The sequence below is a fragment of the Tachysurus fulvidraco genome, chromosome 19, assembly GCF_022655615.1.
Source record: "Tachysurus fulvidraco isolate hzauxx_2018 chromosome 19, HZAU_PFXX_2.0, whole genome shotgun sequence".
NCBI lineage: Eukaryota > Metazoa > Chordata > Actinopteri > Siluriformes > Bagridae > Tachysurus > Tachysurus fulvidraco.
This window is the reverse complement of record NC_062536.1, coordinates 6,965,711-6,983,171: the sequence shown is the minus strand read 5'-3', so window position 1 is coordinate 6,983,171 and position 17,461 is coordinate 6,965,711. Positions and strand designations below refer to the sequence as shown.

Genomic DNA, 17,461 nt, shown 5'->3' with positions numbered 1-17,461 from the left:
TGTGGAAATATTATTTTCCAAAACACTGAAATTGCTACATGAACTCGGAACATGTCTTAACTTTCACACGAGGCCAATCCTCGTATGAGCTCTCGTGTAGCTGTTTTATTGTACTGAGGCCAAAGTCCCCTGAGGCCATTTCTCAGAAAAGCTTTATTTCCTGATGTGGGAGCACAATTCTTCCTTTGATCTGTTCAGTCCTCCAGAGAGGCTTGTTTATGACATCTGTCCATTTCTCTATAAATCCGTTTCTAATGGAGCTTTCGTGTTCAGTTTCATTCTGCAGCAGTATCAGTGTCTATATTTAAACTACAGTACAAAATGTTACAGCTGTAGTAATAACATCAGAAATGTATAAATGAAATCATGCACAATTACCTGCCGTGTTTCTCCATAGAGTAGACTGAAGGACAAATTTAAAATATATATCGAGAATTTTAAACAATTCAAAGAAACCTCAGGAAATCCTGTTTAATTCGATTGTAAAAGTTTACTTTAAGCTATTATTCTTCTGTGCTTTTGTTATCAGTATAATTATTAATATGGCTATTTGTGCTATTATATTATATGCATACTGATAAGTAATGTATTATTCATACATTTTAAAATAAAATAATAAAGTATGCAATCAGAAACAGAATAAAGGGTCAATTTTGAAGGCTCTGATTAACCACATTTAAAGTTTCATCAAGAAAATAAGAAGCAAATGAACATGAATTATTTATTACAGACCTTACTAGATCAGAGTAGACTTATTCTGTATTCCTTACATTATTCTACAACTTGTAAAAATTAAACCACCATAAATCTTTCACTAATTAACTACAGGCTGTCTTTCCGCTCGCAGTTCTTGGCATTAGAAATAATACCTGCATTTGTCATGGTCATTCTGATTATTACAAGCGCATAAAATCTAGCCATTCTGTGAGGAGAGACTGAGCTGGAATTTATAAAATATACCCCCCATTTAAAAAAAATAAATAAATAATACAGTTTACAGAATAATTTGACCGATCACTAGGCCTATGGCTTATTTTAAATAAATAATTAATAATTGACATTTGATTCACATTTCTATTCAGAAAAATGTTGCTCAAATTGTTATTTGTCAAAAATGTGAACATGTGAATTAAAGAAATAATTAATCAAACAAATAAATAAACGTGTTATATTTATTAGCAATTTTTATTTATTTTTTTTGAGATTTTAATAATAATTCCACTTTTCTGCATGACATGTTATGTCAAACTCTCAAACAGTGGCACTACACTTACTCAAGCCCATATCACCCACAATGCTCTGTTCCCCATACACTGTAAAGAAGCAAGACAGAGAACAAGCTACAGCCACACAGTTTACATCATTACTGAGGATTTTACAAAGCATGAAACATGAGAGCAGTTTGATTCCTCACCTTAAATTAGGCCAAGTCAAGAGAGAGGGAGCATAACATGTGATTTCCAAAAAAAACTGTAGGCTGCTATCGGTGAGATGGAAAGCAATACATGAACTGACTTAGTGAGCAATAATGGATTAAGATGCTTCAGTAAATCCTTCTAGAAGCTAAAAATAATTTGCTATAAAGAATAAACCTAATGCTAATCAGCAACACTGCAAGTATTTGTAAAGTTATATACAAGATCAAGACTGAAGTCCATATCATACCCTCATACTTTCTGTGATAGTGGTGCTCATTACACACAAGTGAATATGGAAGAATTCTTTGGCTGAATGTGTGTTGTGGAAACTTTTTCACAATAAATCTTGGCAGAAACCTACAGAAAATCTGCAGGAATTTTGGAAGCTCCTCTGAATATCATGGAGTTGCTTGATTCTGCTTTAATTTTTGCGATCACAAAATCGTGATCATGAAATCGTGATTTCTTTAACTTTTACGTTTACACGTGTCTATACTATGTAACTGGACTTAAAATAGAGAACAGCAGAAGCTTATTTGGCATGAGTTGGCAATCAGATAAATCACAATGTTTCTCAGTGGGTTCGCCGTGCCGTCCACGGCACAACAGGGAAAATGACCACTAGGGGATGAGTCTGAAGCAACTTCGTTGTAGCTTTTAAGCACTAAATCCTCTAACTACACGGTTAAACACGGTTAAGCCCACACACAAAGCATAATATGATTCATAGCCGTCATACTATTTGAATCAAAATTGGTAGTGAACTGAACTAGGCGGGGCTAGACCAGTTGTTCCCTTACTTTTAGACGCTTCCCTTTTTTCACTGGGGTAATATTTTCCAAAACAAATGCTTTACAAAAATCTCCAAGAGTTCAAGGAACTGGAATCTGTAAGCCTTTTAATCCAAAACGCTTTGGTCGCCTCGCAAATATTCCGTTTGTGACCCGAAAACTGGAAACAGCAGTTCACCTCCGTCTGTTGTTTCGGCTCTCACTTCTCCCATGAGGCTTCTAAAACTACACTTTTGCTTCAGATTTGTAGTCCATGGTCTAACGAATCAAACAAGCCCTCACTTGAGCCAATCGGCGCTTGTAGTGCAGAGATAGACGGCTGAGAAGCCAATGATGTCTCTCCATCCTATGTGGGAACCCTCCCTTTGACTGACAATTGCTCCCTCCAGTAGCAATGTAATGATCCGGGACCTTTACAGCTCTCTAGCCAATAAGGAGACGATTCCAAATGTATGCAACATGACACGTCTCTGAGACCTGAGCTGCGCAGAAAAAGTCGCGCAATGGGTTTATTGCGCAATTCTCGACTTTTTCACGCTCTCACAGCTCAGGGTGTCAGGTTACAGGCCTTTTTTCACAGCAGACTTCTAGGCAGAGAGGCTCTGTTTGTTTTAGGCCTTTTAAACTGAGCATGCAGTCTTTTAATTCAAAGTTATACAGTAAACAAGAAAAACATGACCGGACGGACATGTCCGTAGAAAAATATTTTTATTGAAGCCATTTTTGGGTCTTTTGACTTGAAATTTTTTTTTTGGTGAAAGCCAAAATGGTGGCTATGACCCTCCATTGTTATTTGGTTCCTAACATGTTCCAGAGCAATAAGATTAATCAGTGTATCAGGTAAACAACTCAGACAGAAATCAAAACATTCCATTCTAGCCTCTGTAACTTTGTGCCAGTAAGGCCTAGAATCAAACAGACACTTGTATCTGAAACTAGAGAATCTCTTCTTTCCAATGAGACCAGGCTGTGTCAAAGTATGTGGGAGCTGTACCACCTTTTGGTGGGTAGGTCATGTAGGCGAAAAACCTGCAAATAGGGGGCGAGTGCCTGAACAGGTTAATGTTAGAGATTGTGACTGGGTTGATAAATATGATACCTATTTTTATTTACTTACAGTACAGTAAGATCAGCTTGTTAAGTGTATATGAGAAATTACAAGATTAATTTTATCTTCTAAACCTTGTGAATACTCTTTTGGCATCAAGTTATAGCTATTGAAGATATTACTGTATTGCTTCATTATTTAGTTGCTAAATCGTTATAATTAGACTAAATTTCAAAATAACGGTCAAAATGATTGTTCTTTTGTGCCTAAGGTAATTGTACACACTCTTTACATGCTGTTCATGAAGTTTAATTATACCCCTGGGTTTGTGTATGCTAATCTAAGTGCTTCAATGCTGCAGGATTCCCCCAAATGTACGGGACATTGTGTACTGCACGGGTGTCTCTCTAATGGATGAAGATGTATGGGAGTTTATCTGGATGAAGTTTCACTCCTCTATGGCCATTTCAGAGAAGAAAGTCCTGCTGGAGGCCCTGACCTGCAGTGACAGTACTTACCTACTTAACAGGTGAGATCTGATTTGACCAGATTCATAAAAATATGCAGATGAAACATAGTACATAGGTCATGTAAATTACGACTTAACTACAAGAAGGAAAACATAGAGAATGGTTTGTATGAAGTGGAATCTCAGCTTCTCTGTACTCCTGTAGAACTTCCTACAGCAAATGACTGATGAGGACCATGAGGCTAGTCCTTCTCCAAAAGCACAAAACACGTGTAAACTAAAGTGTGAATTATTCTTCTGTAAATAAAATAGATCTTACTGTAGACCTTCTGGCTCTGCTATATCATCTTAATCAAATCTGAAATCTTCAGCCTAACAGCTTGCCATTCCATTAATATCTTAGGTTTAAATTCATGATAGATACCAACCAAATTAAAGTGATCTCCCACCGAAGCTTCTACCGTATGTGATGCTCCCAAATAACCCAAATACACTCTCTTTTTTTGCAGGAAAATGTAACTAGTGCCTTATACAGTGTTCAGAATTGGTTGAAATTTTGATGTATCATGTTAAGTCTGCTAATACAATCACAGAATCCATCGTAGATGCTCCAGTGCTAATTATATCCATGATCAATCTTGTGGCATTGTCAGTGTGGGTCTTACAACAGGTGCAGATCCAGTCTATTTCTATTGTGACCTTGCAGATATTTCTATCATGTCCACCATGCACAGTCAACTCCCATAATAGCAATATGTAGTCAGAAGGAGCACTAATATTGTAGACTGCTGTTTCGTCCACATGCACAGTCTGCATTTTCTTTACTGAGACTCAAATCCTAAAAGTGATTGTAGAGACAATCTTCTTCCCCATTGGGAAACTCACATAAGGCCTATCTCATTTCAAGTCTCCTGACTACAATTAGTCCACACACTTCCAGCACTTCTCTCACCAGTGTAGTGGCATTTTTTGTTTTATAAAAAATCCTGTTTTGAATGTGTATGGTTAAGCTGTACAAATTGCAAGGTGAAAGGTGACAGGTAAAAGAAATTATAATTCCTCACAAACGTCATTAACAATCATTATCAATCATTGAGATCATTATACATTATTTTTTCAGTTTTTGTCTATGTTCTTCCCTTCCATTTTATCCAAGAATAAGAGGTCTCAATTTTTAAGGTTTTGAAAGGTGGAGCTTAGATTCACCAATCATTTGGCATCTGACAGCTACACTCTGTCAATCAAAAAGATGACCAATTTGGGGTATATCTAGAAGTTGGGGTGTCACCTCCATGTCACATGGTCTGATGACTTCTTATTTGTAGACAAAAAGAGTGTAGGACTGTGGAATGTACTGGATCTTAAAAAGGTCCACTACCCCATGCCAACCATACAGGACCAATTATTTGGAGCCCAATTCTTCACCAAGCTCAACATGAAGAGTGTTTTCATACAGTATATACCCCAGAGGACTATTAGTGGAACACTTCCTTGTCTACAGCCATCAATCACTATGAAGGCTTGGCCACATCTAACAGAGATCGTGGTTGCCTTTTCCAACAATGTACAAACTACTGTAGGGTTTTACAAGAGCATACCAAATAACCTCTTCGTATTATTTCAAGCTGTACAAGCACTATTGCTGCCTGACATGATGCCTGTACCAAATCCTGACACACTTCCTCTGCTGTGCAGATTACCCACTTGTGGCTCACTGTCTTCTACTGTAAATTGTCCAATATGGATTTACTTGAAATCGCTGTTGGAATTATACAAATAAATTTGCACTCAACTGAATTTATGACACATGGTTTGGTCCAAATTCTGCTCTAAGCATTTCTTAACAAGTATTCTCACAGAATACTAGAAAACTGACACTTTACAGTAGGTGAATGTCAGTTTTACTTTCCTTCCATATGTACATACTCTCACTTGAGGGTATATATGCTAAGGAACAGGTCTTCCATGTCATCTCATCTGGTGCAGAAATGTTGTTCACTTACCTCAAGCACTGCTTCACCATGGTACGAGTCAAGCTTCCAGTTAAGTTTTCCATTGCTTACTTTTTTAACAAACTATCAACAGCACACCGACAATGTAGGCAACAACAAAGTGTCCCTTGCTACTAAGCTGGCTCTCAAGGAATGGTGTCATTGGCTGGAAGGAGGACCCTTCATTGCACTGAAGTAGAGTTCATTCACAGGGCAGTATCATCTACCAGCAGTAACCCAAAAGCAAACTGGATTGCTTACCTCTTAAGAAAGCAGCACCACTATATTGGTAATGGTTGGTTACCAGTTCTCTAAGTGTGGCAGTATTTTCTCAGTCTGTAATGCCAGAAGGAGCACTCTGCTGAGAATTTTCAGGACACTCCAACTTGATGACCATGAAAGTGTAGAAAACGTATGTGTCTAAATGTTCAGTTGCCTCAGGAGTGACTCTTACAGTAGTGGCTTTTGTAGTAAATTCAGTCTCTCAGCCTGCTTTTGCTATAGCTAATTCCAGCTCATCAAGGAGATTTGTTTAAAAGATATGTTCAGTCAATCAGTTGTCACGTTGCACATTGTCAGACTGTACTACTCTTAAGTCTTGCTATCTTTGTCAATAGAGTCCTGATTAATGTACTTCACAGAAAAGAAGGAAAATAAGGCATAATGTTGGTTTACACCATATTTGTTTTGTTACTTTTACTTTTTCTTTAAGATTAGAGGTGACAAAAGTATTTTATAGCATTTGAAGGGAAACAAATTGAAAGGGGATTTTTTCCTGTGTTTATTTTATTGATTTTTTTTTTATATGCATTGACCAGGAGTTCAATTTAGAATACTATTAGATCCAATGGATTCACTGAATTTTTACACATTAATTAAAACACATTTAATAAGCATACTTGGTGATCTTTTCAGTACATAATTATTTTTTGTTTACAGTATATATTCCATAACAGTTAACTGGACCCCAGGGTATATATTCCATGCTGAGGTAGGTATAGTAGTTCAGGGGAGAATAACCCTGCCACAGAAGAAACAATACATTTAACAATCAGATGCCACGTCTGGCAGAAATTTCATCATGGATGACTGCTCATCAGTTAAAGCTCAATCTTAGCAAAACTGAACTGCTGTTCATCCCAGGTGATTCATCCCCAGGTCACGATCTTGCTATATCCTTGCACAATGATCTGATCTCCCCTTCAGCCACAGCTCGCAACCTTGGGGTAACCATGGACAATCAACTGTCCTTTTCCTCTCATGTTGCAAATGTGACTCGCTCATGTCGGTTTCTTCTGTACAACATTAGAAGGATTCTGCCATTTTTGTCCACACAGACTGCCCAGGTACTTGTTCAGTCTCTTGTCATTTCTAGACTGGATTACTGCAATGCACTGCTGGCAGGTCTACCTATGAACGCAATCCGTCCTCTGCAAATGATCCAAAATGCAGCTGCCCGGCTTGTTTTCAACCTGCCAAAGTTCTCGCATACCACCCCGCTGCTGCGATCCCTCCACTGGCTTCCGGTAGCTGCACGCATCCGGTTCAAAACACTGATGCTGGCCTACATAGCCAAAAATGGACCAGCTCCCTCTTACCTCAAAGCCCTCATCATTCCTCGCACTCCACCCCGTAACCTCCGATCTACCAGCACTGCTCGTCTGGTTCCACCATCTCTCAGGGTAAGAGGCAAGTATACTACAAGACTCTTCTCTGTACTGGCACCAAGGTGGTGGAATGAACTTCCCATAGAGGTCCGGACAGCCGAGTCACTGGCTATTTTCAAGCGGCGGTTGAAGACCTACTTATTCAGGAAGCACTTCAACTAGCACTTCTTTCCTTATCCTTTGCATTAAAAAAAAACAAAAAAAAACTTTGACACTTTTTCATTGTAACTTTGAGCAAATGTTTTAAACTCATGGTATCTTAAGTATGTAACCTAGTGAACCAGCATTAATGTATTCAATGTTAGAGATTTAAGCACTTATGTACGTCGCTCTGGATAAGGGCGTCTGCCAAATGCTGTAAATGTAAATGTAAATGTAAACAATCCAACAAGAAAGAAGACAAATCTTTGTACAGTCTTTTTCATTGTAGCCAAGAAAAGAGGAACACCACTCGGGCAATTAAAGTGAATAGCATCACATTACATTAAAGTTATTGGGTAATACTTGTTCCTGTGAAAGGATAAACTACTATTTAGTATCTTCACAGTCTGAAAGTATAGAGTATTTATTAAAAGCAAGAGTAAAAGCAGAAAGCTACTGAACCTCCCAAAAGGCAACATTATTCACCATATGGTTTACACATCTTCTTGGCCTGAACATTTACTAGTCTAGCACCTTAAGTACATCTTCATATTCTGTGTATCCAGTGCATTGTGTACTGTACTGTGTATGAATCTAAGAAATAAGTAAAATTCTCTCACTAGTTGTCAAAGCAAATAGGCACGTTTGAAAGAAAGTGCTGCAGTGTGTAACAGTGGAGAAATTCAGTCAGCCATATGGCCATGTTGTATTGCTTTTCACACAGCACATCCCCCTGACAGTAATCTACTTCACAAGTGTCATTCTAGACCGTAAAGTGAATGTGTGAACTTGTCAGTGTGGAAAACAGAAGGAGTGATGATTGTCAACGATCCTGCTCGTTGTTAGCACTGAATAAGAGATTCGCGGTTCTGAAACCGTGTTCATTTCTCCTGCACAATAACATTAAAAGGGGGAAAGGCTGAAATAAAAACTTGCACTCCTGAGATAAAACAGAGAAGTGGAAAAACTTTGAGCAACGATGATGAATCTCTCAAGAGTGCAGTAAAAAAATGAAATGTGTGTATGTAATTGCAGTTGGAAAACAGTTAAATGGTGTTTATGAATGGGTTATTGTTTCTCTAGATTCATTCTCTTTTAAATATCATCTGTTATGCAATTAATGTAATAAAAATAGTTTAGATCTCTCAAGCCAAGCCATAGGATGTAAATATCCCAATTAAAGAGTGTGTATTTGAATGTGCAATCTGCTAACAGCATAAACAACAGATAGGGTAAATAAATGACTTAAATTCTGTTTTTGCATGTGCTAATTGTTCACAATAGCAATGGCAGATTCAGTTCTCCAAGAAATACAGTAAATAATTGACTTAACGTGAAATTTCAAGCTGCATGCTTTTGAATCTACTCGGTTACCACTTTATAGCTTTGGTTGTAAGTGAATACAAATCTGTATCAGCATCTACAGTAACTATCTATGGCAGCAAGTGTGGTTAGCATGATCCACATAACCAGACACATTTAATTCAACACTGCAAATCCTCTCATGTGTGCCATGTGTTGCTGTTTGGCCCTCTGAGGACAGTATAGGGTTAGGAATCTACAGTCTAGTGCAACCCAACGGACTGGCCTTAGCGCATCCTCAAATCATCCATCCATCCATCCATCCATCCATCTTCTACCGCTTATCCGGGGCCGGGTCGTGGGGGCAGCAGTTTAAGCAGGGATGCCCAGACTTCCCTCTCCCCAGACACTTCCTCCAGCCCTTCCGGGGGAATACCGAGGTGTTCCCAGGCCAGCCGAGGGACATAGTCCCTCCAGCGTGTCCTAGGTCTTCCCCGGGGCCTCCTCCCGGTTGGACATGCCCGGAACACGTCCCCAGGGAGGCGTCCAGGAGGCATCCGAAACAGATGCCCGAGCCACCTCAGCTGACTCCCCTCGATGTGGAGGAGCAGTGGCTCTACTCTGAGCTCCTCCCGAGTGACCGAGCTCCTCACCCTATCTCTAAGGGAGCGCCCAGCCACCCTGCGGAGGAAACTCATTTCGGCCGCCTGTATCCGGGATCTCGTCGTTTCGTGACCCAAAGCTCATATTTCCTCCATATATCCTCAAATCACTGCAAGCCAAATCAGTGCTCTAAATTTCATTGCTAACGTAAGTATTAACAGAGTTCCAACATGACTATAGGACATCCCACCCACCCCATTATCATCCAACAGAACAGGCTCTAAACACCCTCAATCACCACCACTAAAGGGTCAGTGGATAATTAAAAGGTAGAGCTCATGCTCCAGAACAAGTCCTGCTTCCTTAACATGATTCCTTGGCAGTTTTCTGTCTGATTTTAAATTTAATAGTGCTGACCTTTGGACTAAGAGATATTTATGCGGAGACATGTATGCAGACCTGTGAAATGCATAATTCCTTGGTTCCTTTGCCCTAGAACATGGATGATTTTTTTTAAGTTCTGCCTTTCAAGATTTGTGACACACTTGCTCATGGCCCAGAATGTGCCATTTCTTCGAGGATAGATAGACCCATTTAGTACCCTCTGACAGTTTACCTGTGTGTGTGGAGCTAAGTCCAGGTCAAAGATTGTGACTTACTAGTCGAGTAAACTCTTAAAAAATCTGGATCTAGCATACAGGCCTCGTTCACAGATTGAAACTGTTTACATGCTATTATTTGGCACTGGTCCACTCGTTCCTAGAGTACTTTCTGCAGGGACTACTGGGTTGTGAATTGGTGTATTCACCGGGAGCTTATACGGTTATCACAGCATTTGTGAATAGAAAAAGGCGTCTTAGTCTGCCATGTGTTCCAAAGAACCTGGCACATGATTTCATTTTTGTGCTTTTGTTCTTTAAGTCCTATAATTATGAACCCAGTTTGGATGCCAAACCTTGGTGGATGCGAAAAACTTCTTGCTTGTGATTACATCTGCTAAACCAAGTGGGAGAACTGCATGCCTCAGCAATAAGCTCAGGGTGATGAATGTATGACAGCCATATTTCTCACAAATTCTAAGTCATATGGTCATTTGTTTAAACTTGCACTTGGTACACATTGATACACATGCACGAGTGCACAAGAAACTATTCAGGTATTTATTTGCCATTCATAAAACCACCAGCATTTATTTTGTTTTAGTGACTATAATCACTGTGACTTTGAGGCTTTTACACACTATAGGTGCTGATTAAATCCCTTTTACACTTTGGGAGTAAACAAAACGATATAATGCGTCCCAACCGTTTCTTTTTTTAATGTGCAGTTCTTTTGTAGATTCTTTTCAGTAAATCAGCCAGTAATGTTATCTGCTGGTCAATTTGGCACCACTGTGAAGGGTTCACACCACAAAAGTGCATCTAAATTACAAGTGTGAAAAATTTCCCTACCTGGGGTTAAGCGCAGTGTGAAAAGCCCTAATGTTATTTGTTCTTTTCCAGACTGCTCAACTTGTCTTTAAGCTCAGATCTGGTTCCAGATCAGGATGTGATTGACATCATCATCCACGTTGGCCGCAACCCACATGGACGACGTTTGGCATGGAGGTATTTCAGAGAAAAGTGGGACATATTAAACTCCAGGTATGCTTCATAAGTATTATTAAGCTCCTATCTGCTTTATCTATCTTCTCTGTTTCTGATAAATGTATAAATTCATAAATGTATATTACTTCATCTGGATTATTCAAATTGGTTGTGAAGCTCAGAATAAAGTACATTAATTGTCTGTGTTTGATCGTGAGGTTTATTAAAAGCAATGCTTCACTGAGTGTGACTTTCCTCTTGTGCAGGTATGGTGAGGCTTTATTTATGAACTCTAAATTAATCAGCGGTGTGACAGAGTTTCTCAACACAGAGAGCGAACTCAATGAGGTGAGCTATGACGCTGAGAGAAAGATCACACATTCATCACATCATGTCTTCTTCAACTGTACTACTAAAGAATAATGGTATCAAGTCCATCGTGTATTTAGACTAATATGCACTCCTGGCCTTTAATTTATTCTTTTTTTTTTTTTCTCAACTACAAGATTTATCTCTGTAACATTATTACACACCTGAAAGTCTTTCCCATCCATCTACAGAACCAAGCAACTGAAAAAAAAAAAGAAGAAGAAATGTCTCTGTGTGAATGTTTGTTTAATTGCTAATCAAAACCATGTCCTTTCCCCTGCAGCTTATTAAAACTGTAGTCAATTAAAAAAAAAAAATAATAATAATAATAATAATTAAACAAAACAAAAACAATTTCCACATTTACTTAAATAGCCTGTTATTTTACATTAAAAAATATGTACATTTAATGTTAACACAATACATAATAATATCCAGTGAGTGCACTGTAAGGCTTTCATTTATTAATGATGAAAATTGACAAAAACTTTTAGAATAAACCTAGAGGGTTTTTTTTTTTTTGTTTTTGTTTTTTAAATAATTCAATAAATGAAAATAGCTTGGAGGCCCCAGAAAAGATATACTGCCCTAAGTGATGATAACAAAACAAACCTTCCATGGCCAGTGGACATCTTTAATGGAAGATCAAAGCCTGTAAGTTCCTATCACTAGGTTTGCATCTGCAACTCCACTACAACACAAACTCCCAGTGTTATGGGAGTTGTTTTAGATCAAACCTGACTAGATTTAAGTGGTTATTAGATGAATGGATGAATGAATGAATGGATGAACTAGACAACAAATGGCAATTGTTAATGTTATTATCAGTAATCCAGCATAGTATGATGGATTTATTGTCACATGCCTAAATTGAATCCTTTTTAAATAAATGTAAGAATTAATGCTATAAAGCTATATGTGGAAAGTTCAAAGTTGGAGTCAAACGTGTGTGAACCCCAGATCATCACATGAATTTGTATTTTTTTGTTGTTGTTTTTTCCCCTCAAACACTTACACAAAGTAAACCAAAAAAAAAAAAAGGTCTTGAATGTCTTTATATGCTGTAGTATTACAATAAATGATGACGTGGCCTGTCCACCTTTGGCCTGAACTGTAACACCGACTGCACCCCAGACCTCCTCACTTTTACAACATCAGTGTCTGATCTCACTAATGCTCTTGTGGAAAGCCTTTACAGAAGGGTGGAGTAGTGCATTATATCAGGAAACACAGTGAGAATAAATCTGGAATGAGAATTTCACAAAGCACATACTGTAATGGTGTGATTGGTCTGGTCAAACTTGGTGTAGTGACTTCCTACAGTATAAATTCTAAATCTTTAAACTGCTCTACTTTCTTTTCTCATCCCCAGCTGAAGGATTTCATCCAGATGAGCAGTGGAGGAGCAGTATCTGCATTCACTCGAGCGTTGGAGATCGTCAAGGCCAATGTGAAATGGCACAATCTTTACAAGGAGCAATTCTTCCAGTGGCTTAGGAAATCACCCAATGACTAATAATCCACCATGTTCATTATCTGTTAGCATGGAGTCTCTATCAAATATTTATAGACCATTAGCCATGGGAGAAGATAAAAGAACAATAAAATATCATTTTTGGACCCTGATAATCTTTTGTTTTTCCTAATAGAGAAAAGACCAGGCAACAAACGTGAAAGTGAGCATGGAATAGGTGATATATGTGTTGCTGCAGACAGAATCAATGTTAAATATTGCCTGGTGGTGTACATCTCAAGTGACATTCCCTTTTTCCTTTCTTTCTTTCTTTCTTTTTTTTTGAATATATTCAAAAAAATAAATATAAATAAATATATTTATTTTTTGAATATTCTTCAAATCTTCATACTTGTTCCATGCATGAATACAATTTCCTCCCTCCAATGATTCAATTTTCAGAGTTAAGTCCTGAGTCCTGGGATGCTCAGGTCAGCATTTTGCGGACTGCATATTGATTCTAATCCGAATGTAGATAAGCACAAATTCAGCCAGCCTGACAATCAGTGATTTCAAATCAAATGGTCCAAAGAAAGGAAAAAAAGTTGGTGTTTATTTCCTTTCTTAAAGCCATAGAAAGAAGGACTGAGGAGATCCAGGCAGCAGTCCTTATTGGTGTATCGAATGATTGTGTGTGTCTCGGATGTATTGTATGTTAGTACTTGTTTTCTTCACACAAGGTCTCACCTTGTATATCTAGTGTAAAGTGTAAAGTAATCACTGTGTCAATATTTTCATATTCAGTAGTTTCTTACACAGGAAACATTGAGAAGAAGAGCTGTAAAGGTTCAGACTTTTACAAGTTGTAATATTAGTAAAAAATATGCTATAAATTTAAATGTCAGCCACAATCCCAGATTACTGCTCAGATAAAAATCACATGCTAACATGATGCATATGTTTACAATGAGTTAAATTTGCTATTAAAATATCAATTGTGTAAGCAGAGGATACAGACTCAAATATAATTTGGATATATACAGTAGCATGTTGCCAGTTAAATAAAAAAAATAAACAAATCAGTAAAATGCAACATATAGGTGAACAATATGAAAGTGTATCATCAGTGACAGGTGGTGATTTAAGCTATACACACGGTTTGTCATCCTTCTTCTACCCTGTTTACCAATGTACCATCACAGGAGCTTATATTTTATCAGATATTATTTGGGTGGTGAATTCTCAGCACAGCAGTAGCACTGACATGGTAATGTACAGTATGCTGATGATAATAGTGCAACAGACACAAAGGCCTAAATGTTACTGGTGGGTTGAGAACATTCCACCAGCCAAAAAACATCCAACCCACAACTAAATAAAGGAATTACATTTAATCTCATTTTCAAGCAATGTTTTCTCAGAGCTTTGAGTTTACAGACTTGTTTAGGAAGTGTTTAGGAAATTATCTGCACGATGCATTTCTTGTCAGGAAGTATGACTTCACACAAGGGAATATACACAAGCTCAAACGACTGGAATGAAGCAGAACAGAAAGGACGTTCGTTTAATACCGACTGGTTTTGGTGAAAAAAACCTCATTTGTCAAACTTGGCAAAAAAAAGTTTCCATTCTTCGTAATGGAAATAAAAACAGTGTGATCTTATTGACTGAAAACAGTAAAGAGGATAACACAGGGTTGTGGACTGATCAGTATCAGGTGTTAGTTGTAGAGATAAGAAACAACCCCTGGATCTACCTGTGGTACAATTCTAATTAAACATTATGGGGAGATATTTTTACATAAAGAAAATGAAGTTTTAAATGAGGTACAATATTAATTGATTGATCCTACCTCTTATGTGTGTGTGGAGTTTGCATGTTCCCTCCATGCCTCGGGGGTTTCCTTTGGTTTTCCTCAGGTTTCCTCCCCCAAGTCCAAGGACGTGTTGTAGCTGAATTAGCATCTCTAAATTGTGAGTGTGTGTGTGTGTGCGAAGCGTTAGATTGTCAAGAGAGTAACCTGCCTTGTGCCTCGAGTCTCTTGAAATACTCCAGCTTCCCTGCGACTCGGTAGGATGAGTGGTGTACGGAATGGATGGATGGATTAATTGAGCGATATTAAATTGATATACTTTTTTCCCTTGTTGTTGTTTTCCAGACATCTCAACCATGATGCTAAGCCCTGCCTACACTATGTGCTGCACTTGACACTGCCATTCATTTCAGATTCATGCCAACGTGAGGGTTTGTTTTTAACGTGAGGAATAATAGGCTAAACTCCCTGCACACATCTCAATCAGTATTCTCCAACAGTCTGTCTGAGGAAAAAAATCAAGTCAACAAACAAACACATAAGATTATAAGGTGCATTACAGCTTTCTGATATCTCAGAGTTCTGCATGTTCAGCCTGCAGCTTTCTCTTGGAGTGGCCTTGAGAAGTGTTCTTCAGTGATACATGTAGAGTTTGTAAACCTTGTTTTGCATAAAGTTTCTTAATAAACAGGGCATTTCTGACCTCTCGTTTTGTGCAAGCAGAATAATCACACGGTAGATGTAGATACTGTATTCGGCACACTTGATTTTTCTGAACGTTTACATTGTTCAAAATAATAGTTTCTGTGTTTGTAAAAAAAAATGCCTATTCAGATTCTTATAAAGTTTAGTTTGGAAAACATAAAAAGAGTTTCAAAGGCTTAATTCTTTTGTATATGTATAGTTCTGTATAATTTGTTTATTTGACCATATTTCTTTTTTACTTGTAATGGAACATCTATGGGTCTTTATCCAACTTATAAGCAGGTTTGTGTATAAATATTTAGTTCAGTTCAAACTCTAAACTGTTGTATAATACAGTATGTATGAAGGGCAGTGACTGTGTTGTGAACAGTGAACAGTGTGACATGATGTTTTCCTATTTCCTGTTTCCTTCCAGACTTCTGTTCTGCTTGTTCTCATTTTAATGCGCATCTCATTAACAAGTACTGATTAGAGACACAGACAGAAGCAACACCAAACATTTACTTGCCACCTACAGTATAACATGAAATCCAGAACACAAAGAAACACAGCACCAGTCTGCTATTCGTCTGCTAAAATGGATGAAGGTAAGATTGCGTACAACTGCTTGTGTGGTAGTGAGAACTGCCACTGAGAGAAAACAGGATGCACACAAAATAAAATAAAATAAAATAAAATTATATTGAAATATTATATATATATATATATATATATATATATATATATATATATATATATATATATATATATATATATATATATATATTTCAAGCTTACAAATAGTAAAATATGTCTAGAAATAGATTTATATTTGGTATGCTGTAATCTTATAATTGGAAATAGCAGATAAATATGACTGTATTCAGGATATACAATATTCATGCATTATGTGTATTATGTATGAAACCAAGGCTTGATAATTATGTAGAGGACGTCTTTTAGAACCGGTGGAGGCTTTCAATGTAGTTTGCCATTGGCACCTTGTGACTATTGTAAGTTCTGCTGATAACTATAAAAGCTGCCCTCTACTTCATGTCTATCCTCCGTCTTCACCTGTTTTATTGAATTTTCCATGTTTCCGTGTTTCACAGCTACTACAATGTGCAACGATGCATCTTTCAATTCTGTGTGCTTCTAACTTTGTGGCAAAATGTTTGATCATAAAGCTATAAAGAAGGATGCTTATTTTAAATTGCCATTTAATTACCTTAAATCTAACTTGGACTGAATTCAGCTGTAATCAGGATCTAGCAGTGACTGCACTTCTGCAGTTAATACAGCTTACTGTAGGGATGTAACCAAATAGGAATGCATTATTCATATTGAACAGATAATGAACCCTCAATGAATATGAACACAGAAAAACCTATTAACAAAAAGACTGAAAAAATGAAGAAAAAGAAAATGAGTACTTTTATTTTCATCCCTGAATATTTATTTGCTAGTTTCAAGTCTTTCTGATTTTTTTCTTTCTTTTTTTTTGTATTACTGTTGATGTAGTTGAAGTTTGAATTTTGTATAAATCTGAATAGTGGGTTTTTACAAAAAAGATTAACTACATGTTAAAAAAAAAAAAGACACTTGTGCAAAGGTTGTACATGGGGTACTTTATAGCCACTGATCTGATCTTCTGTTAGTTGCAGAGAGGAAACCAGGACATTTTCAAAATTTAATTCTTTTTGCATGTTCAACAAATCATGCCCTGGAAGCCATTTGTGTTGGGCTGAGGTGGTGACACAAACATGGAGAACATTGTGTAACTTCATTCAATCTATTAGATTTTCAACCTTACAAATATTGTAGTGTGTTGTACAGAAGGAGAAACTGAACCAGAGCCTTATACAGTAGCCCTTTAAGACAAAGACCCAGGCAGTTGTGGCAGCCAAATTTGCTTTCTCATGTACAATAATACAACCGGTAATCTACCACAATCTGCTCTGATGACTGTCATTACATAGAGTGCTATCTCTAGGTTTTTTGCACGATCTCTATCTTCAGATCTGGAAATGATCAAGCCAGGAGCTGCTGTTCCAGCGTGCCAGATATTTTATCCCACATTTGTTAGCCATCATATGCTTTGCAAGTCAGTGTGCACGACAGGATTT

The 17,461-nt window shown here is 37.5% G+C and overlaps 1 protein-coding gene across 1 annotated transcript in view; it reads left to right on the top strand.

Moving 5' to 3' along the window:
• The window catches only part of LOC113647232 (thyrotropin-releasing hormone-degrading ectoenzyme), a 152,069-nt gene extending 136,518 nt beyond the window's left edge, over nucleotides 1-15,551 (top strand). Inside the window, exons 17-20 of the mRNA XM_027153864.2 lie at nucleotides 3,619-3,786; nucleotides 10,933-11,073; nucleotides 11,283-11,364; nucleotides 12,758-15,551. Of these exons, the coding sequence (XP_027009665.1) occupies nucleotides 3,619-3,786; nucleotides 10,933-11,073; nucleotides 11,283-11,364; nucleotides 12,758-12,901 (535 nt within the window). The 3' untranslated portion in view covers nucleotides 12,902-15,551. The remainder of the gene's footprint in view (nucleotides 1-3,618; nucleotides 3,787-10,932; nucleotides 11,074-11,282; nucleotides 11,365-12,757) is intronic.
• The last annotated feature ends 1,910 nt before the right edge of the window (nucleotides 15,552-17,461 follow it).